The 24,065-nt window shown below is 40.7% G+C and overlaps 1 protein-coding gene across 3 annotated transcripts in view; it reads left to right on the top strand.

Moving 5' to 3' along the window:
- The window catches only part of spegb (striated muscle enriched protein kinase b), a 118,979-nt gene that overhangs the window by 65,010 nt on the left and 29,904 nt on the right, over positions 1-24,065 (top strand). For all 3 annotated transcript variants that reach the window (XM_057852896.1, XM_057852895.1, XM_057852898.1), the window contains exons 15-29: positions 1,651-1,755; positions 1,833-2,039; positions 2,117-2,240; positions 2,356-2,528; positions 4,845-4,957; positions 5,050-5,218; positions 5,298-5,394; positions 7,588-7,788; positions 7,945-8,002; positions 8,091-8,168; positions 8,271-8,443; positions 8,516-8,542; positions 13,529-13,681; positions 13,780-13,822; positions 13,933-14,001. In XM_057852896.1, coding sequence (XP_057708879.1) covers positions 1,651-1,755; positions 1,833-2,039; positions 2,117-2,240; positions 2,356-2,528; positions 4,845-4,957; positions 5,050-5,218; positions 5,298-5,394; positions 7,588-7,788; positions 7,945-8,002; positions 8,091-8,168; positions 8,271-8,443; positions 8,516-8,542; positions 13,529-13,681; positions 13,780-13,822; positions 13,933-14,001 — 1,790 coding nt within the window. The remainder of the gene's footprint in view (positions 1-1,650; positions 1,756-1,832; positions 2,040-2,116; positions 2,241-2,355; positions 2,529-4,844; positions 4,958-5,049; positions 5,219-5,297; positions 5,395-7,587; positions 7,789-7,944; positions 8,003-8,090; positions 8,169-8,270; positions 8,444-8,515; positions 8,543-13,528; positions 13,682-13,779; positions 13,823-13,932; positions 14,002-24,065) is intronic.

Genomic DNA, 24,065 nt, shown 5'->3' with positions numbered 1-24,065 from the left:
GTATCATACATGCGCTCTAATTCGCAGTCCGAGATGCGCTGAGCAAACTGGTCCGCGTGCGCAGGAGCATTGGAGCAGAGAGAAAACCGAGCATAGTCAGGCTTATCCTCAACCCATTTTATTTTTTTATGACTGTTGTCAAGCCCGCTCTTTCCCCAAAAGCCGCGTTCAAGCTAGGTGCTAAACCTAATGCACAGCTGCATTGCTACCGTAGCACCCTGTTTCTCTCGTTCTTTGCTGATGTTAATTGCTGCCTGAATTCCAATTTGGATGACTTGACAGTTCAGACTGCAGCCACATTCTGGAAAAATGTGGCCCGGATGGGATTTTAACCACATACGAAAGTGACCTGGATCGAATTTGAAATGGTCCACTTTTATGTGACTTTTCCCGTTCAGTCAAGTTGGAAAAACACGACAAAATCGGATTCGTGCATTAAGACCTGTGGTATGAACCTAGCCTAGGTTAGCTAACATTACTGTATACAGTATATATATAGAGTGTGCGTGTGTGTATTTATAGAGCTACATATTGATCTATTGAGAACACTCCTCTTATATTTTCTTGTCCAAAATGTCATAGCTGTTAGATTTACAGCTGAAATGGTCCTATAGATGTTGGATGACGGGATTGCACTCAAGTGTCCGAAATTTCTGATGATGTGGACCCAGACTATTGTCCAGGTGGCAGTTGTCCACCTGAAAATCCAACTGAACAGGATCAATCTGACTCATAAGATTCAACTTATGTGTCCTCTGAAGAAGAAAGTGTCCAAATCATGGCTAACAGAATGAGTTGGTAGGGCTCTTAATAGAGAGAATTACCTCCCACCCAGGGCAGAACACAGAGCCACAATATCCTCAGAAATCGGTCAGTGCCTCCACAAGGGCTCAGCACCGCTGTCTCACCAAAAAGATGCATGGGAGCTCTTCATCATTGATGATAAAATACAAGGAATGATAAAGTCTATTGCTGTTTCCCCCCCCCCCAAAAAAATGTTAATTGAATCATAAAGCTATTTCAAGCATGAAATCATTCTAGTGTGGCCCTAAATATAATACTAATTAATATACAAGTGATTATTCATCATCAAAATGGCATAAAAACACATTGGTTCCAATATGGGTCATTTTGGACCCACTTATGGAAGAGTGTAGGATCCAGTAACTTGTGCAGCTAAGGGTTAAGGCAACCACTTTTGTCCACTAGCGTTGCTAAAATTCACCAAAACTGAAAAAATACCAAGTGTTTCTTTAAAACACTATGTTACAGAACCTACATCATCTTACCCTTCTGTTTGACCCTCCTCTTGCCCAACCAAGCCGCTTTATGCCTCCAAACCGCGGCCCGCTAGGGTGCGGTTGCACTCCCAGCACCCCTCTAAGTATCCTACCCTTTGTGTGTGGCACACTGTCATTTCAATAATGTATAATAAAATTTTTTTAAAAATCTGGATAGAGGATCCTTGAATGAAAGGCTACGATAGACAATTTTGTATTGTCAAAATAATTGTATTTCTAAGCATTTATCCATCCCAGTGGTGACTTTGACATACATGAGTATGTTCTAACCATGGCTTAATGGTTAGAGAAATAGTATGCTGCCAGTTTTACTTAATACTATTTATTTCCACAAATGTATCATTTTCAGATATCCTCCCTGATCCTCCTGATGGGATTCCAGTAATAGACTCGATCACTGGCAAAGTGATGACCCTTAGCTGGAAAAAGCCAAGGAGATTGGACCCTTCCATTGGTATGTGAAATAATAATTATCGTTAAATAAAATACATTACACTCCTTGTATACATTTGAGTTATGCTTTTCATATAGAGCCAAACTCCTTGATGTACGCTATCCAGCAACAAGCCCTCGGCTCCATCCAATGGACAATTATCGCATCGGGCCTAAAGGAAACCACATACACCATCAGCACATTATCCAAAGGGGTGCGATATTCTTTCAGAGTCTTGACCATCACTTCCAAAGCCTTTAGCAAACCCTCACCTGCCACAGAACCAGTGCAACTGCTGGACCGAGGTAACACTTTTGTCATTTTAAAGCATCTCTCACGACCACAATCGCTTTGACTGAATACCCTGTGCTTTGGTTTCAAGGGCCATATCTTCAAGAAGCGCCGGTGATTATTGATAAGCCAGATATTGTATATGTGATGGAAAACCAGTCAGTAACCATCACTATCACCATCAATCATGTCAATGCTGCCACCATCTGGCAAAGGTATTGTCAGGTGTTAGGTTTCCCAAGACACTGGCTAAAAATATGTAACTTTACTTGGATTTTAATTACTACACAACAGGACTTTGTGATATATAATGCATTCTATATCAATCAGGAAAGGCGCTGTCTTGGACAACAAGCATGGGGTGTACGAGATGACAATGCCGGACGACGACCAGCACACACTGAAGCTGATGAAAGTGAAGAGTGCTGATGTTGGGGAGTTAATGTTCATTGCATCCAACAAGCATGGAAGCGACAGCTGCACACTTATTGTGGAAATGGCAGGTAGGTTGCTCCATCATATACACAGGGGTGGGTGGTAGGTCTCAAACCTACTAAAACCGCCGAAATGCAAAAACTGCTTTTGGCACAGTTATAAATATAGCACACAATAACACACAACAGGTTTCACACACATAGTGGTTAGCATGTTCCCCTCACAGTTCTGAGATCAAGGGTACAATCCCGGGTTCCGGTCTTCCTGTGTTGAGTTTGCATGTTTTGTCCAGGTAGTCCGGTATCCCTGCCACATCCCAAAAAGATGCTTGGTAGTGACTGTGTGCGTGAATTGTTGTTCGTCTCCTTGTGCCTTACGCCAGGGGTCCCCAACCTTTTTTGCACCGTGGACCGATGTTCTGTCAAATTTTGCACCCTTATAAAATTTTGCTCCCAAAGCTTTTGTGGCGGTGAAAAAAGCCCTGTTTTATATTCAGTTGGACTGTCAATGATATCCAACGGTGCTAAAAAAAACTATTTACATCATAAACATACATGTGCAACACGAAAACAGAGAAAAAACGAGAACAAAATTAATGCTTAACAACACGGTGTTAGGTTTTGTGTTGGTTTTCTCCTAGTGTGACTTGTCCCTGTGATTGCCCATTGATTTCACCTGTTGTGCCTCCTAGTGTATCCTCCAATCTGCATCCTCCTGTGCTCACCTGTTCCTCGTTGTGTCGTTACCCCTTGTCTGTGTGTGTGTATATAAGCTCCCAGTTTCTTTTCACTCCTTGTTGCGTCATTGTCTATGTCTGTGTCAAAGTCAAGATCCTGTCCAAGCCCTGGTGTTCTAAACCCTCCGGTAAAGCAAGTTTTGTTTGAACCTTGCCTTTTTGATCCCCAGTACTTTTGGTTGTACTTTGTGTTTTGTTAGTTATTATTAAAACGTTTTTTGAGATCACCACCACCTCCCTGGCTGCCTTTTGTTTCCCTGCATTTGGGTCCACACCTCCTGCCTGCGTTTTCCCTGACAGAATTCTGTCAGGTCTAAGTCTTTCCTTTCTCTTCAAGATCTGATCAATTTCCCATTACATTGCCCCTTTAAATACACAAGCTTGCCCCCCCCCTCTATTTGTTGTTCCCCAAAACCGGGGAGGGGTCTGGCTGCAGACCGCACCTCTCAGGCCCCACCTCCACTTGTCTCTGTCCCGTTTTGCAGCCGACTCTCTTGGGGAGAGAAAACGTGCATTTAAACCAATCAGAGCTAACTATCCATGCTGATCACTTGTCAGTATGTCAGCCAATTGAACGGACAGCAGAGTCCAGGTTTTTTTTTTTTTTTTTTTTCTTGCTGCCTGCATGTGCAGGGTGAGTCGACTTGTCAGAAACAGAGATGCTGGGAACAACTACGTAGAATGAATAAATGAATAATAAATATTAGTGGAAACAAATTTCGCTAAACAAACTCTTTATTGCGCTTGTTGTTAACACTTGTCTATGTAAATCTGACATTAGTAGATTGTTCTTATTGGAGATGCGTGTGGCAGCGTAGCAGTTTTTTTTTTAACTTGGGGTTTGGACAGTTGCCGTCATATTTTCAGGATTAAAGCACCGTATGCCGGAACGGTGTTGCGGCTACAAATCTCATGCCGGAATGACATTCTGGCCCGCTCTCACCCCTGCATATACAGCATTCTCAGTGGCGTTGCTAGGGTCTCTTGGGGCTCCAAGCAAGAAATCCCTTTTTTGCGCACATAAATGCACAATAAATAAGTAAACAATGCATAAGGTCACATTAAAGAAAAAAAAAATGGCAGACTAACTCTATAAAACATTTTAATAGAAACATATATAATAGTATAAATAAATAATGTGCAACTTTATTTGACATTAAAGTTTCACTTTTCACGAAATTCGCGGGGTCCACTGACAGCGTCAAGTGCAGGTTACTGTGGCAGATTGGGTAGAGCCCCACAAGTGGGTTTGCTATTGTGGTGACATTTCAAATGGCCAATTCTTGTCGTTTTTGTAGAGTGCATTTTGCCACACCTCGGGGCCCCCTTTATTGACTGGGTCCCCAAGCAACTGCCTAACTTGCCTGTCCACTAGACCCACCTTTGTCCTTGTATCGACTTCACATCAAGCACATGTAATGGGTACAAAAACTGTGTTCTAACTTGGCAATAGCCCTTTTTTTCTAGTAGCAGTGCGAGTCTAAATAGTTGTCTGTTGGCCAGTGACAACTCAATGAATAACCTAGATTAGATTGCAGATCTCCCACAGCCCTAATGTTGAAATGGACCAAAAACTGTACACCTTAGTGAAAATTTTCACTATACTAAATGCATTTCTATTACTTTCCTAACATTCTGCTGCCAACAGCTCCACCAACATTTGAGACAATAATGGAGGATATTGATATTTGCTCTGGGGAGACCCCTCGCTTTGCTGTGGTCGTGGAAGGCCAGCCAATTCCTGATATCTTATGGTTTAAGGTTTGCTGCTTTAAGTCATATTAGACATGCTGTACATTCTATCAAAGCTTAAAACTAATCAAAGCTGTCTTATTCCTTGACTTGCTTTTCAGAATGATATTTTGCTGTCTGAAGGCAGCCATTACACATTTGTGTATGATGATAATGAATGTTCCCTGGTGGTCCTCAACGCTTGTCCCGAAGATTCTGGAGTGTACACCTGTACTGCGAGGAACCTGGCAGGCTCTGTGTCCTGCAAAGCCGAGCTCACAGTTCATGAAGGTGAGTTTTGGTGCTCACATTCTGTATATGAAGTCAATTCTTAATATGCAACACTTATTGATCTAATAATTTAATATAGCTTTAAGCAAAGAGGAGCCGATGGAAGATGAAGAGACCATTTTGAGGAAAATGCGCCGACTGACTGATCATTACGATATTCACAAGGAAGTTAGAAGGTACAGAATCATTTTTATAATACTATGTGTCACTTAAGAGCAGGTCTTATCAAGTCTCAAATCTTGGATTTTGTAAGGTCATGCAAGAAGTTAAGTTATACAAGTATACTTAGTCACAAGGTACTGTAACTAGTAGATATCATATGTATACAGAACTAGATGCAAAATGACAGACTCAACGGCGTTAGCAGCACATGTATTGAAAACTAAATGCGAAATGACAGACTTGCCGGCGTTAGTAACCAGCTGCCATCTTAAAGCAGGAGATTTCTCTAGAAGGCTCTGTTGTAGAGAACCTAATTAACTTTTTATGTAAAATATTGAAATCCGATTCCAATTCCGAACCGGTTCCGATTTTTTCGTGGCCTCGACATCACAATGAAAAAGCCTTAACGACCCCTTTAACGATTCCTAAAGACTCATATTGTGTCGTGATGTGTCTTGTTGTCCAGACGCATCAAACTAGCATGGCGCCAAGAACCACCCGCTCCAAAGTTTGGCTACACTTCACCCGGAAAGAGGGTGAAAATGAAAGGTTACGATGGTTTAGCACGAGCATTTCAGCCGTAAACATACAATGACACCACGTAGGTTCAAACGCTCAAAAGTGTGTCTTCACTTCACGAGGAAAAATTACAACAAAACGACTTGCAGTCATTGCAAGGTGGAGACGCTAAGGCTTAGTCCTGGCTATACAGCTAGCTAAACTCCCAAATGATGATACAGAAGACGTTGGTATAATTTGCTGACTTTATTCAACCATCACTTGAAGAGTGAAACTAAAAATAGAAATGAAACAAATCAATTTCGTCCCCAATAACAAACAGGTTTGCATCAACGTAAATCAGCGATGATTAGCTGCTAATACAGTAATAACAAAACGGTTAGCATGCGTTCGCTAGCTTTAGCACATCGTTCAAAACACTACACAACTGGATTTAAGTGTCCGATCGCGAGTAGAAACACACAACAACAACACAAAAGATGATACATTGAGGCATTGCCTCTGTAGATATTTTACCAACATTAACAAAGAACGTAGGGTCGTAGCAGTGTTTCCGTCTCTCACTAACTCGCTTGAATGCGGCATTTCTTCTTCGCGTGTAAGCGTGCTCTTCTTCACGTGAGCGCGTTCGTCTTCGCGTGAGGTAGCGCAATGGCGCCCCCACTTGAGCGTGAACGCACCATAAAAACTAAAAGGCATGCATTTCAATATACTGGTAAATAATACACTTTATGTTTAACACATATTGCCAACGGCAGAACAACGACCTATATGCCAATGTATACCAATTTATATTTTGTCTGTCATCGTCTTTCTTCGGGCAAATTATTCCATATTCTGTGTCAATGTTTCTCCTTTCTGGCCAAACTATCTCACACACTGTAACTGTCAATGATACTGATGATGATGACAATGACAATAAATTCATTCATTCATTCATTTTTTAATTTCTATTAGAAAAATGTTTCAGTAAAATGTTACACATTTTTGTGCATTTGACACTTATTGCCACAGTTAATATTGAGGCTTTGGGCCTCTTTTGACCTCGTTGTGAGTTTGTAAGGTTGTGACTTCTGATTAAACAAACTCGATGCCAATCAAAACTTTGTTCTTCTTTTCCGCCAAATTAGAATCGATAAGAGAATCGATAAAGAATTGAATCGTTAAGCAATATCGATAATGGAATCGGAATCATAAAAATCCTATCAATTCCCATCCCTACTCTTAGATCGGCAAAATCTTTAAAACAGTTTTAAAACTTTCACATGTCTAAAGTAGACAGAAGGGAAATTATAGAATAACGGGAACAATTTTAACAACTTCAACGGTTCATTCACAACATTAAATTAATTGAATGTAGTTTAAAGCTGCTGATACAGAATGGGGACTTGAGTATTTTATTTACTGTTTGGAACTGTTAACGTGATACTGAAATAGTTGCTTTTTTAAGCCTGAGAGGCTTTTTGACAATTTTTATAACTAATGTACGAAACATTGAAAGCAGCTAATAGCTTGGGGGGTTTGTGGGTGTCATCAATAATCGATTTATAATCGAATCGTTAGGTGTCCAAAGATTCCCACCTCTAGTAACTACTCTATATTTTCAAGTCACACATCCTGATGCTTCCACTGACACTCCTTTATATTAAAGGCCAATCTTAAAATGTTGTTGTTATCCCCGCCCCCAGAGGTGCATTTGCCTACGTGAAATTGGTGATCAACAAGGTAGACAAAATGGAGTATGCTGCCAAATTCATCTCCACACGGGCCAAGAAGAAGGCCTCAGCTCTCCGAGAGTTGAGCGTTCTCTCAAAGCTGGATCACGAGCGAGTTGTCTTCTTCCATGACGCCTTTGAGAAAAGGAACGCAGTCATCATCGTCACTGAATTGTATCCTCAATATGATGGATTTTCAGCATTAAAAAAGCTGAAGGGGTGCTGCTGCAAAAATAGCTGATAGTACCAGTTGAAAGTTGTATCTTGACACATTGATACTGCCAAATGCATCTCAAATCCTAGATTTTTTCCCTAAATCCACCTGTGAAGATGTCACGAGGAGATCCTTGACAGATTTACACGGAAGTCGACACTAATGGAGTCTGATGTGAGGTTTATGGAATGTTTTATGACAACACAGTGATTCATTGTCAGCATTATTGTACAATTAAAATGTCCTCAATGTACATTTGTAGGTACGTTTGTGTGTTAGACAGTTGCTGGAGGGGATAGATTACCTTCATCATGTTAACATCTTGCACCTGGATATCAAGGTACATATTCCTGGGTAAATAATTACTGTGCTTGTGTATGAATTACTCTCTGGCATGCAAACATGTAAAAGTTTATGTATTTTTATATTTCGTTTCCCCCAGCCCGATAATATACTGTTGGCAGACGCACACAATGATCAGCTCCGAATCTGTGACTTCGGCAACGCGGTCGAGATAACCCCGGATGAGGCTCAGTATTGCAAATACGGCACACCAGAATTTGTCGCGCCAGAAATTGTTAACCAGACCCCTGTCTCAAAGGCAACTGACATATGGTATATGCTTTTTTTTTTATTGTGAAGTCTGTTTTCTGAAAAAAAACTTACACGTGTCTTCCTTTTTCTTAGGCCAGTTGGAGTTATTGCATACCTTTGGTGAGTTATTGATCTGTAAGATTTAAAAGGGAAGTTAAGAATATTTGACATCAGGCTTAATCTTCGAGTTAGCGAGGGTTTAATTGGTCGGTGGAGTTGATTTCAACAAATTCTGTCTAGTTTATTAGTTATTTGTTAGTTTCAGGGCTCTGAAGTGGCTAAGCTAGCGAAGTCAATTGGGCTGACTTAGCATGCCTATAAAAAACAACATATGCACACATGGAAATCATCGATGACCCATGCAGTCAGTAGTGTTGGCTATGTTTTCAGGATAAAGTTATTAAAACTTACCATTGCATGTCAATAATTGCAGTATGAACAGCAACATTTGTAATCCAGAAGCTCTGCAGAGGAGCAGGACGGAGTGATATCACATCATTATTTTTCACCGCTGATTTTTTATGTCGTAGCCAGCAGCAAGTAACCACTTTATATTGTTCCTCGTTCTTCATGGGGAATTTGTGGAGACTTTCCTTTGCCCATTTCTTCAGTCTGTTTCCACAGCCTCTAAATGCACATTTCACCATGTTGCCGGCCGTCAGTTAATAGGAGAGTGATGTTGCATTCAAGGAAGGTGGGAAGTCAGCTTCCAACCTCCGATCTGGAAAAATATCCTTGGAACTAAAGATGTCCCGATCGATCGGGATGCCGATCGATCTGGTCCGATCACGTCATTTTCAAAGTATCGGAATTGGCAAAAAAATATCGGACATGCCTTTTTTTTTTAAATATATACAGTACTGTGCAAAAGTTTTAGGCAGGACACCTGCCTAAAACTTTTGCACAGTACTGTTTGTATATTTTTTTAATTATTAAATTTATTAGGATCATGGAAGCTTCCACTTGGGGAAAATATATACATACAGTATATCCTGTATATACATAATATAATAAAAATATACAGTACTGTGCAAAAGTTTTAGGCAGGTGTCCTGCCTAAAACTTTTGCACAGTACTGTATATATATATTTATATATATATATATATATATATATATATATATATATATATATATATATATATATATATATATATATATATATATATATATATATATATATATATATATATATATATATATATATATATATAATTTAAATCGTTTTCTAATTGTATTTAACGTTACAGACAAAATGTCTTACACTCATCCAGAGTAGTTTGGGCTTAAAGTAGGGCTATCAAATTTATTGCGATAACGGTGGTAATTAATTTTTTTAAAATTAATCACGTTAAATAATTAACGCATGCACTGCACGACCCACTCACGCATTGTCGCGTTCAATCTATAAATACGCCGTTTTACCTATTGATAGCGCTAAAAGGCAGCGTATAATAAGTAGAGAGAATTTTGACAGCCTTTGGAGCCATTTTTTATGTGGCTAAAGCCTTACAATACCTCTCTCTGCAATTAAAAATAACGTGGGAGGCAATGTGGGGAAGAAAGGTAGTAGTTGATCATTTTCTTAACACCCTATGTTCTTTCCCAACGCAGAGAAGATATATCAATTGGTACTCCTACGCACAGTCATAGTTGCACTTCCCATCATGCATTTGGGCAGAAGTTAAATGGCTGCAGTATCATTTACTAAAAGCTCAACAAATACACTAGATGACAATATTTAGGCACAATATACAAAGTCACATTTATCCTTTAAGAATTACAAGTCTTTCTATCCGTGGATCCCTCTCACAGAAAGAATGTTAATAATGTAAATGCCATCTTGAGGATATATTGTCATAATAAACTAATACAGTACTTACTGTATGTACTGTATGTTGAATGTATATATTTGTCCGAGTTTTATTCATTTTTTTCTTAACGCATTGCCAAAATGTATATGATCGGGAAAAATTATTGGGAATGATTGGAATTGAATCGGGAGCAAAAAAAAAAAAAAGCAATCGGAACGGGAAATATCAGGATCGGCAGATACTCAAACTAAAACGATCGGGATCGGATCGGGAGCAAAAAAACATGATCGGAACAACCCTACTTGGAACGCCTTCACTATTTGATCGCTTACGAGAAGGCAGGTTTTCAGGAGGTCAATGTCTTTTGATGGCAAAAATAAAAAACAACCTGTCGCGATCGGCCATCTTTGCTGTTTACATTCGCTGGTAACGATTTGAGGTCGCAACTAGCACCCTCCGAGCAGGATAAGTCCGAATGCAGCATGAGCACGAGTGGCCAAAGTACTCTTTTCTATTGTGGTTGTTATGCATAAAAAAAAAAAAGCAAAATGAAATTAATTACGGCATTTTCTGTGACATTGTTTTGGCTGCATGGGTGTTTTGGAACAATGATCGGCATTTTGAATTTATTAGACTATGTTGGATCTGTTTGTAGATTTGTATTGTTTTTTAAAATTTTTTATTAGCCTGCTAATGTAACCAGTGTGTCAGCGCTGCCCCCCGTTCCGCTCCCACCTCTGACTAGGCGCAAACCTGCGCACCACGGCGCTTCCACTCAGCAGGTAGGGACGCTAACCACTGTGCCATAAAGCTCGAGCCAACGGCACAGCCGTCAGTGTCTCTAAATGAAGGAATCGGCAGGATAAAATGTCCCAAACACAAAAAGGACTGTAGACACAAAATGTCCTAATCATAAAATGTCCCAAACACAAAAAAGATTGCTTCAATCAAAGAAAACATTTTCAATGAAAAACTATGTGTCCATATGCACATTTTTCAAACGTAAATATTTTATCTCATTCAAAAACTTTTTTCTATGATTGAATTTTTTTTTTTTTTATATAAGTGATTTTTCTTTTTGAAAATCTTTTTTTTTTTTTTTTTTTTTTTAAACAACTTATTTTGTGATTGAATAATAAAGAGAAAAATGTCCAAGCCAAAATGTGGCCCAAACACAAATCAACATTACTTCAATCAAAAAGTCGATTTAACAAAAAAAAAAAAAAAAAAAAAATTAAAGAAAAACAGCTTTCACATGCATTTTTTTGTGTTTGGAGTTTCAGATTTATTTTTGCAACACTTAACACTTAACATTTAAACAATTTTTTTTGGTTGAAAATATACAGTGTCTTGCAAAAGTATTCGGCCCCCTTGAATCTTGCAACCTTTCGCCACATTTCAGGCTTCAAACATAAAGATATGAAATTTAATTTTTTTGTCAAGAATCAACAACAAGTGGGACACAATCGTGAAGTGGAACAACATTTATTGGATAATTTAAACTTTTTTAACAAATAAAAACTGAAAAGTGGGGCGTGCAATATTATTCGGCCCCTTTACTTTCAGTGCAGCAAACTCACTCCAGAAGTTCAGTGAGGATCTCTGAATGATCCAATGTTGTCCTAAATGACCGATGATGATAAATAGAATTCACCTGTGTGTAATCAAGTCTCCGTATAAATGCACCTGCTCTGTGATAATCTCAGGGTTCTGTTTAAAGTGCAGAGAGCATTATGAAAACCAAGGAACACACCAGGCAGGTCCGAGATACTGTTGTGGAGAAGTTTAAAGCCGGATTTGGATACAAAAAGATTTCCCAAGCTTTAAACATCTCAAGGAGCACTGTGCAAGCCATCATATTGAAATGGAAGGAGCATCAGACCACTGCAAATCTACCAAGACCCGGCCGTCCTTCCAAACTTTCTTCTCAAACAAGGAGAAAACTGATCAGAGATGCAGCCAAGAGGCCCATGATCGCTCTGGATGAACTGCAGAGATCTACAGCTGAGGTGGGAGAATCTGTCCATAGGACAACAATCAGTCGTACACTGCACAAATCTGGCCTTTATGGAAGAGTGGCAAAAAGAAAGCCATTTCTCAAAGATATCCATAAAAAGTCTCGTTTAAAGTTTGCCACAAGCCACCTGGGAGACACACCAAACATGTGGAAGAAGGTGCTCTGGTCAGATGAAACCAAAATTGAACTTTTTGGCCACAATGCAAAACGATATGTTTGGCGTAAAAGCAACACAGCTCATCACCCTGAGCACACCATCCCCACTGTCAAACATGGTGGTGGCAGCATCATGGTTTGGGCCTGCTTTTCTTCAGCAGGGACAGGGAAGATGGTTAAAATTGATGGGATGATGGATGCAGCCAAATACAGGAACATTCTGGAAGAAAACCTGTTGGTGTCTGCACAAGACCTGAGACTGGGACGGAGATTTATCTTCCAACAGGACAATGATCCATAACATAAAGCCAAATCTACAATGGAATGGTTAAAAAATAAACGTATCCAGGTGTTAGAATCGCCAAGTCAAAGTCCAGACCTGAATCCAATCGAGAATCTGTGGAAAGAGCTGAAGACTGCTGTTCAGACACTCTCCATCCAACCTCACTGAGCTCGAGCTGTTTTGCAAGGAAGAATGGGCAAGAATGTCAGTCTCTCGATGTGCAAAAATGATAGAAACATACCCCAAGCGACTTGCAGCTGTAATTGGAGCAAAAGGTGGCGCTACAAAGTATTAACGCAAGGGGGCCGAATAATATTGCACGCCCCACTTTTCAGTTTTTTATTTGTTAAAAAAGTTTAAATTATCCAATAAATTTTGTTCCACTTCACGATTGTGTCCCACTTGTTTTTGATTCTTGACAAAAAATTAAAATTTTATATCTTTGTTTGAAGCCTGAAATGTGGCGAAAGGTTGCAAGGTTCAAGGGGGCCGAATACTTTTGCAAGGCACTGTATATTTTGATTGAAGCAGCTTTTTTTTTTTTTTTTTTTTTTTTTTGAAGCAACTTTTTTGATTGAATAATAAAGGGGTCATCAACATGTTGTGCCCCCCCCCTGCCCCAAAAGTCAAACTCCGCCTATGACAATGGACCTGCGTGTACCCGTTACACTCACCCCCCGAAACCTTCGCTGCCGATCCGGGTCACGGCACCATTGTAACCGGTGTGTGAACTAATTAAACCCCTAAGATTCGAAGATTAAGCCTAATGTCAAAATTTCTGAACTTCCGCTTTAAGTTCTTGTTCCAGAATTACGATAAAAGTTATTTTTGTCATCAGTCTGACAGGAGTTTCTCCATTTGCTGGTGAAAATGACCGGCAGTCTGTCCTGAACATCAGAAACTACAATGTGGCTTTTGAGGAAACCATGTTTGCAAATCTTTCTAGAGAAGCTAAAGGTTTTATCATTAAACTGCTTGTAGCAGACAGACTGTGAGTAACGCCTTTTCAAGTCCTCAAGTATCATGGGCTTTTGAATTACAATTACACTAAAATGTCTATTCATGTATATGTTTTTTATTTTATTTTAGGAGACCTGATACTCAAGAATGTCTTCGACATCCGTGGTTCAAGGTACACAATGCAAAATGCAAAAAGTTTATTCATGTCCTATAAACCTTTTTTTTAGCTCTAATTTCCCTTGAAATGGACTTGAGAAAATTTGCTCTTTTTTTTTTATACAGACTCTTAGTAAAGGGGCAAGTATAAGTACAGATGCACTGAAGAAGTTTGTTTCTCGAAGAAAATGGCAGGTAATTAAGCTTTATTCATTAATTTAGTCAGTATCTTATAGGGGTGTAACGGTACACAAAAATCTCGGTTCGGTACCTACCTCGGTTTTGAGGTCACGGTTCAACAAATTGCAAAATGTAAATGTGCTAATTGTTTATTACACACTTTTGTGCTTTCAACAATAGGAACATTAGCCTATACAAAGCTAGAATTCTGCTCAAAAAGTAGCGGGTATTTAAAGATAATTCAACAACAATTTGCCTTTCAGACCCCGCGTATTGGTCAGCTTTCTTTCTGAAAGAAAGAAGAAAAAAGAAGTCCTGTGCTAAAGAGAAAAGCAATCCCAACGACAAAGATTTTAACATGTATTTTACAAATGAAATGCCTCAATGAAACATTTTTTTTTTTTTTTTTATGAAGGGTTTTGAAAAGCTTTATTGGTGGATTTTCACAAGTTAAAGCGCCACAGAAAAATTAATAAATTTAATTGTGTATGCAGGATGTGTGTATTATTCTTATTATTTAATTACCTTGGTCTTTCCTATGGAAAGAACAAGGTATTGTTATTCTGCAACTTTATTCGCCTTATTATTACCTTGGTCTTTCCAAAGGAAAGAACAAGGTTATGTTATTCTACAACTTTATTATTATTATTATTATTATTATTATTATTATGCAATGGTTTCTCCGCGTTTTTTCGGCGCGCCGCGCAGCCCGAACCGTACCACCGATCGACACCGTTCAAGTATCGACACGACCGGAATTTTCGCGCGACGATGGGAATTTTTCACATGACCCCGAAAATTTTTCCGTTCACCCGTAAACGGCGATTTTCCGATTTTTAAAAAAATTTTCAAAACGCTACTTGTCCTACAATTTTTGACCAAATCACATAATTTGGACATCAAAAATTCCGGGACGGTGGGGGGCATAAAGATTGTATACAGAATTTGGAAAAAATTTACGGTTCTCCGGATATTTGCCAAAAACTATCCCATTCATTTCTAATGGGAAAATTTCCCATTCATTTCAATGGGATTCCAATGGAATTTACATTACATTGATGCCATTGACTGCCATGCATGTCGAATCTATTGATGCCAATGTACTTGGATTCAATTGACTATATGGATGTCGATGCCATTGACGGCCATGGACGTCCAAAATTTTTCCCATTCATTTTCAATGGGGAAAAAACTACATTTCCCCAAATCAACAGAAAATGACCAGATATCAATAGGACGTGTCCCCCAAACGTCCCCAACTCCATTGAGGCTTATAGGGGGTGCTGCCATTGTCGTCCATGGACGTCCAAAATTTTTCCCATTCATTTTCAATGGGGAAAAAACTAAATTTCCCCAAATCAACAGAAAATGACCAGATATTAATAGGACGTATACCCCAAACGTCCCCAACTCCATTGACGCTTATGGGGTGGTGCTGCCATTGACGTCCATGGACGTCCAAAAATTTTCCCATTCATTTTCAATGGGAAATTTTTTTTTTCCCCAAATCAACAGAAAATGACTAGATATCATTAGGACGTGTCCCCCAAATGTCCCCGATTGCATTGCCGCTTATGGAGGGTGATTCCATTGACGTCCATGGACGTCCAAACTTCCCATTCATTTCCAATGGCATTTCTTCATGTTTGTTCATTCTATTGATGCCAATGTACTTGGATTCCATTGACGCTTATGTAAGTTGATACCATTGACGTCCATGGACGTCCAAAAATTTTCCCATTCATTTTCAATGGGAAATTTTTTTTTTCCCCAAATCAACAGAAAATGACTAGATATCATTAGGACGTGTCCCCCAAATGTCCCCGATTGCATTGCCGCTTATGGAGGGTGATTCCATTGACGTCCACGGACGTCCAAACTTCCCATTCATTTCCAATGGCATTTCTTCATGTTTGTTCATTCTATTGATGCCAATGTACTTGGATTCCATTGACGCTTATGTAAATTGATACCATTGACGTCCATGGACGTCCAAAATTTTTCCCATTCATTTTCAATGGGAATTTTTTTTTTTACCCCAAATCAACAGAAAATGACTAGATATCATTAGGACGTGTCCCCCAAATGTCCCTGATTGGATTGCCGCTTATGGAGGGTGATGCCATTGACGGCCATGGACGTCCAATTCTCCCAATCTTTTCTAATGGCTTTTACTTTGTTTAGTGCCATTGACTGGCATTATGGTCCATTCTATTGATAGACCTGAGTGGGGCTAAGATTTGTATCTCCACAGAGGAAAGACCAAGGTGTAATTTCTCCCGAAATTGCAGTTTCTAGTTATATCATCAAATTATTCTCCGCGTTTTTTCGGCGCGCCGCGCAGCCCGAACCGTACCACCGATCGGCACCATTCAAGTATTGACACGACCGGATTTTTCGCGCGACGCAGGGACTTTTTCAAAATCCCCCGAAAAATTTTCCGTTCGCCCGTAAATGGCAATTTTCCGAAAAAAAAAAAAAGTTAAAAAATGTATCTAGTCCTACAATTTTTGACCAAATCACATAATTTGGGTATCAAAAATTCCGGGACGATGAGGGGCATAAAAGTTGTATACAGAATTTGGCAAAAATTTACGGTTCCCCGGAAATTTGCCCAAAACTTTCCTATTCATTTTGAATGAAAAAAAAACGCACGCTGCACAGCCCGAACCGTTTGACCGATCGGCACCGTTCAAATATCGGCACGACCGGAATTTTCGCGCAACGATGGGAATTTTTCAAACGGACCCGAAAATGTTTCCCTTCGCCCGTAAACGGCAATTTTCCGGGAAAAAAAAAAAGTTTCAAAATGTATCTAGTCCTACAATTTTTGACCAAATCACACAATTTGGGCATCAAAAATTCCGGGACGGTGAGGGGCATAAAAGTTGTATACAGAATTTGGAAAAAAATTACGCTTCCTCGGAAATTTGCCAAAAACTATCCCATTCATTTCGAATGGGAAAAGTCCCATTCACTTCCAATGGGATTTCCAATGGAATTTACATTGCATTGATGCCATTGACGGCCATGCATGTCGAATCTACTGATGCCAATGTACTTGGATTCAATTGACTATATGGATGTCGATGCCATTGACTGCCATGGACGTCCAAAAATTTTCCCATTCATTTTCAATGGGGGAAAAAACAAAATTACCCCAAATCAACAGAAAATGACCAGATATCAATAGGACGTGTCCCCCAAACTTCCCCAATTCCATTGACGCTTATGAAGGGTGCCGCCATTGACTTACATGGACGTCCAAAATTTTTCCCATTCATTTTCAATGGGGAAAAAACTACATTTCTCCAAATCAACAGAAAATGACCAGATATCAATAGGACGTATACCCCAAACGTCCCCAACTCCATTGACGCTTATGGGGGGTGCTGCCATTGACGTCCATGGACGTCCAAAATTTTACCCATTCATTTTCAATGGGAAATTTTTTTTTTTCCCCAAATCAACAGAAAATGACTAGATATCAATAGGATCTGTCCCCCAAATGTCCCCAATTGCATTGCTGCTTATGGAGGGTGATGCCATTGACGTCCAGGGACGTCCAAACTTCCCATTTATTCCAATGGCATTTCTTCATGTTTGTTCATTCTATTGATGCCAATGTACTTAGATTCCATTGACGCTTATGTAAGTTGATACCATTGACGTCCATAGACGTCCAAAATTTTTCCCATTCATTTTCAATGGGAAATTTTTTTTTTTCCCCAAATCAACAGAAAATGACTAGATATCATTAGGACGTGTCCCCCAAATGTCCCCGATTGCATTACCGCTTATGGGGGGTGATGCCATTGACGTCCATGGACGTCCAAACTTCCCAATCATTTCCAAAGCCATTTCTTCATGTTTGTTCATTCTATTGATGCCAATGTACTTGGATTCCATTGACGCTTATGTAAGTTGATACCATTGACGTCCATGGACGTCCAAAATTTTTCCCATTCATTTTCAATGGGAATTTTTTTTTTTCCCCAAATCAACAGAAAATGACTAGATATCAATAGGACGTGTCCCCCAAATGTCCCCAATTGCATTGCTGCTTATGGAGGGTGATGCCATTGACGTCCAGGGACGTCCAAACTTCCCATTTATTCCAATGGCATTTCTTCATGTTTGTTCATTCTATTGATGCCAATGTACTTAGATTCCATTGATGCTTATGTAAGTTGATACCATTGACGTCCATAGACGTCCAAAATTTTTCCCATTCATTTTCAATGGGAATTTTTTTTTTTTCCCCAAATCAACAGAAAATGACTAGATATCATTAGGACGTGTCCCCCAAATGTCCCCGATTGCATTGCCGCTTATGGAGGGTGATGCCATTGACGTTCATGGACGTCCAAACTTCCCATTAAATCCCAATGGCATTTCTTCATGTTTGTTCATTCTATTGATGCCAATGTACTTGGATTCCATTGACGCTTATGTAAGTTGATACCATTGACGTCCATGGACGTCCAAAATTTTTCCCATTCATTTTCAATGGGAAATTTTTTTTTTTCCCCAAATCAACAGAAAATGACTAGATATCAATAGGACGTGTCCCCCAAAAGTCCCCGATTGCACTGCCTCTTATGGAGGGTGATGCCATTGACGTCCACGGACGTCCAAACTTCCTTTTTATTTCCAATTGCATTTCTTCATGTTTGTTCATTCTATTGATGCCAATGTACTTGGATTCCATTGACGCTTATGTAAGTTGATACCATTGACGTCCATGGACGTCCAAAAAGTTTCCCATTCATTTTCAATGGGAATTTTTTTTTTCTCCCCCAAATCAACAGAAAATGACTAGATATCAATAGGACGTGTCCCCCAAATGTCCCCGATTGCATTGCCTCTTATGGAGGGTGATGCCATTGACGTCCACGGACGTCCAAACTTCCCATTCATTTCCAATGGCATTTCTTCATGTTTGTTCATTCTATTGATGCCAATGTACTTGGTATCCATTGACGCTTATGTAAGTTGATACCATTGACGTCCATGGACGTCCAAAATTTTTCCCATTCATTTTCAATGGGAATTTTTTTTTTCCCCCAAATCAACAAAAAATGACCAGATATCAATCGGACGTGTCCCCCAAACTTCTCCAAATCCATTGACGCTTATGAAGGGTGCCGCCATTGACGGCCATGGACGTCCAATTCTCCCAATCTTTTCTAATGGCTTTTACTTTGTTTAGTGCCATTGACTGGCATTATGGTCCATTCTATTGATAGACCTGAGTGGGGCTAAGATTTGTATCTCCACAGAGGAAAGACCAAGGTGTGTAATTTCTCCCGAAATTGCAGTTTCTAGTTATTATTTATTATATCATCATCTTATTCTCCGCGTTTTTTCGGCGCGCCGCGCAGCCCAAACCGTACCACCGATCGGCACCATTCAAGTATCGACACGACCGGATTTTTCGCGCGACGCGGGGACTTTTTCAAAATCCCCCGAAAAATTTTCCGTTCGCCCGTAAACGGCAATTTTCCGGAAAAAAAAAAAAGTTTAAAAATGTATCTAGTCCTACAATTTTTGACCAAATCACATAATTTGGGTATCAAAAATTCCGGGACGGTGAGGGGCATAAAAGTTGTATACAGAATTTGGCAAAAATTTACGGTTCCCCGGTAATTTGCCAAAAACTATCCCATTCATTTCTAATGGGAGAATTTCCCATTCATTTCAATGGGATTTCCAATGGAATTTACATCATTGATGCCATTGACTGCCATGCATGTCGAATCTATTGATGCCAATGTTCTTGGATTCAATTGACTATATGAATGTCGATGCCATTGACGGCCATGGACGTCCAAAATTTTTCCCATTCATTTTCAATGGGGAAAAAACTACACTTCCCCAAAAAATCAACAGAAAATGACCAGATATCAATAGGATGTGACCCCAAATGTCCCCAACTCCATTGACGCTTATAGGGGGTGCTGCCATTGACGTCCATGGACGTCCAAAATTTTTCCCATTCATTTTCAATGGGGAAAAAACTAAATTTCCCCAAATCAACAGAAAATGACCAGATATTAATAGGACGTATACCCCAAACGTCCCCAAATCCATTGACGCTTATGGAGGTTGCTGCCATTGACGTCCATGGACGTCCAAAATTTTTCCCATTCATTTTCAATGGGGAAAAAACTCAATTTCTCCAAATCAACAGAAAATGACCAGATATCAATAGGACGTGTCCCCCAAACGTCCCCAACTCCATTGACGCTTATAGGGGGTGCTGCCATTGACGTCCATGGACGTCCAAATTTTTTCCCATTCATTTTCAATGGGGAAAAAACTAAATTTCCTCAAAACAACAGAAAATGACCAGATATTAATAGGACGCATACCCCAAACGTCCCCAACTCCATTGACGCTTATGGGGGGTGCTGCCATTGACGGACATGGACGTCCAATTCTCCCAATCTTTTCTAATGGCTTTAACTTTGTTTAGTGCCATTGACTGGCATTATGGTCCATTCTATTGATAGACCTGAGTGGGGCTAAGATCTGTATCTCCACAGAGGAAAGACCAAGGTGTGTAATTTCTCCCGAAATTGCAGTTTCTAGTTATTATTTATTATATCTTCATCTTATTCTCCGCGTTTTTTCGGCGCGCCGCGCAGCCCGAACCATACCACCGATCGGCACCGTTGAAGTATCGGCACGACCGGATTTTTCGCGCGACGCAGGGACTTTTTCAAAATCCCCCGAAAAATTTTCCGTTCGCCCGTAAACGGCAATTTTCCGAAAAAAAAAAAAAGTTAAAAAATGTATCTAGTCCTACAATTTTTGACCAAATCACATAATTTGGGTATCAAAAATTCCGGGACGATGAGGGGCATAAAAGTTGTATACAGAATTTGGCAAAAATTTACGGTTCCCCGGAAATTTGCCAAAAACTTTCCTATTCATTTTGAATGAAAAAAAAACGCACGCTGCACAGCCCGAACCGTTTGACCGATCGGCACCGTTCAAATATCGGCACGACCGGAATTTTCGCGCAACGATGCGAATTTTTCAAACGGACCCGAAAAATTTTCCCTTCGCCCGTAAACGGCAATTTTCCGGAAAAAAAAAAAAGTTTCAAAATGTATCTAGTCCTACAATTTTTGACCAAATCACACAATTTGGGCATCAAAAATTCCGGGACGGTGAGGGGCATAAAAGTTGTATACAGAATTTGGAGAAAAATTACGCTTCCTCGGAAATTTGCCAAAAACTATCCCATTCATTTCGAATGGGAAAAGTCCCATTCACTTCCAATGGGATTTCCAATGGAATTTACATTGCATTGATGCCATTGACGGCCATGCATGTCGAATCTACTGATGCCAATGTACTTGGATTCAATTGACTATATGGATGTCGATGCCATTGACGGCCATGGACGTCCAAAATTTTTCCCATTCATTTTCAATGGGGAAAAAACTAAATTTCCCCAAATCAACAGAAAATGACCAGATATCAATAGGACGTGTCCCCCAAACTTCCCCAATTCCATTGACGCTTATGAAGGGTGCCGCCATTGACTTCCATGGACGTCCAAAATTTTTCCCATTCATTTTCAATGGGGAAAAAACTAAATTTCTCCAAATCAACAGAAAATGACCAGATATCAATAGGACGTATACCCCAAACGTCCCCAACTCCATTGACGCTTATGAAGGGTGCTGCCATTGACGTCCATGGACGTCCAAAATTTTTCCCATTCATTTTCAATGGGAAATTTTTTTTTTCCCCAAATCAACAGAAAATGACTAGATATCAATAGGACGTGTCCCCCAAATGTCCCCGATTGCATTGCTGCTTATGGAGGGTGATGCCATTGGCGTCCACGGACGTCCAAACTTCCCATTAATTTCCAATGGCGTTTCTTCATGTTTGTTCATTCTATTGATGCCAATGTATTTGGATTCCATTGACGCTTATGTAAGTTGATACCATTGACGTCCATGGACGTCCAAAATTTTTCCCATTCATTTTCAATGGGAATTTTTTTTTTTTCCCCAAATCAACAGAAAATGACTAGATATCAATAGGACGTGTCCCCCAAATGTCCCCGATTGCATTGCCTCTTATGGAGGGTGATGCCATTGACGTCCACGGACGTCCAAACTTCCCATTCATTTCCAATGGCATTTCTTCATGTTTGTTCATTCTATTGATGCCAATGTACTTGGTATCCATTGACGCTTATTTAAGTTGATACCATTGACGTCCATGGACGTCCAAATTTCCCATTCATTTCTAATGGCATTTAATTATGTTTTTTCATTTTATTGATGCCAATGTACTTGGATTCCATTGACGCCTATGTAAGTTGATACCATTGACGTCCATGGACGTCCAAAATTTTTCCCATTCATTTTCAATGGGAATTTATGGGACGTCGGCGTCATCCGCACGTTGGACTTCGTCGACTGGACGTCGGCGTCATCCGCATGTTGGACGTCGGCGACGTTTGCTAGTTGGACGTCATCACCGTCCGCTCATTGGACGTCGGCGCCGTCCGCTCGTTGGAAGTCGGCGCCGTCTTTATGTTGGATGTCGGCAGCGTCAGCACTTTGGACGTCGGCAGCGACAGCAATTAGGACGTCGGTGACGTCCGCTCGTTGGACGTCGCCAAACTTTGGACGTCGGCGTCGTCCACTCTTTTGACATCGTCACCATCCGCTCGTTGGACGTAAGACGGCGCATTCTGCACTTTTGACGTTTGCTTGTTGAACGTCGTCATTGTCCCACGTTGGACGTCGGCACCGTCCGCTCGATGGACGTCGGCAGCGTCAGCACTTTGGACGTCGGTGACGTCCGCTCGTTGGACGGCGCATTCTGCACTTTTGACGTTTGCTTGTTGAACGTCGTCACTGTTCCACGTGAGATGTCGGCACCGTCCTCTCGATGGACGTCGGCGTCATCTGCTCTTTTGACGTCTTGGACGTCGGCGTCGTCCACTCTTTTGACATCGTCACCATCCGCTCGTTGGACGTAAGATGGCGCATTCTGCACTTTTGACGTTTGCTTGTTGAACGTCGTCATTGTCCCACGTTGGACGTCGGCAGCGTCAGCACTTTGGACGTCGGTGACGTCCGCTCGTTGGACGTCGGCGCCGTCAGCAGTTTGGAAGTCGGTGATGTCCGCTCGTTGGACGGCGCATTCTGCACTTTGGACGTCGGTGACGTCCGCTCGTTAGACGGCGCATTCTGCACTTTTGACGTTTGCTTGTAGAACGTCGTCACTGTTCCACGTGAGATGTCGGCACCGTGCGCTCGATAGACGTCGGCGTCATCTGCTCTTTTGAGGTCTTGGACGTAGGTGACGTCCGCTCGTTGGACATCGCATTCTGCACTTTTGACTTTTGCTTGTTGAACGTTGTCACTGTCCCACATGGGATGTCGGCGTCATCTGCTCTTTTGACGTCGATGACGTCAGTCTCTCACGCTAACTTTTGACGTCGGCGCCGTTTGCTCGTTGGACGTCGTCACCATCCGTTTGTTGATCGTCGGGAACGTCGGCGTCATCTGCTCTTTTGACGTCTTGGACGTCGGCTCGTTGGACATCGCATTCTGCACTTTTGACGTTTGCTTGTTGAACGTTGTCACTGTCCCACGTGGGATGTCGGCATCATCTGCTCTTTTGACGTCGGTGACGTCAGCCTCTCGCGCTAACTTTTGACGTCGGCGCCGTTTGCTCGTTGGACGTCGTCACCATCCGTTCGTTGATCGTCGGCGCCGTCCTCTCGATGGACGTTGGCGTCATCCGCTCTTTTGACGTCGGCGACGTCCAATCCACTCTGAGGTATACGCATAAAGTAGGAAACTGACCGGGGATCGAACCACCATCCTCTCGTACCAAGGTCAGCGATATTAACACTGAGCTATCCATCTGCTAAATGCAGTGTTGTGTGATATGTATATAAAGTTATCATGTATGTGATACAGGCATTGACAAAAGCTAACTTGGTATTGACAGAGGTTCGATCCTACGACCTCCCGCATCAAAGTCATTTTCAATTGGAATTTTTTTTTTTTCCAAAAATCAAAAGAAAATGACTA

Source organism: Corythoichthys intestinalis, chromosome 12, assembly GCF_030265065.1.
Source record: "Corythoichthys intestinalis isolate RoL2023-P3 chromosome 12, ASM3026506v1, whole genome shotgun sequence".
In the NCBI taxonomy this organism is placed as follows: domain Eukaryota; kingdom Metazoa; phylum Chordata; class Actinopteri; order Syngnathiformes; family Syngnathidae; genus Corythoichthys; species Corythoichthys intestinalis.
The sequence above is the reverse complement of the archived record's forward strand: the minus strand, read 5'-3'. Positions and strand labels throughout refer to the sequence as shown.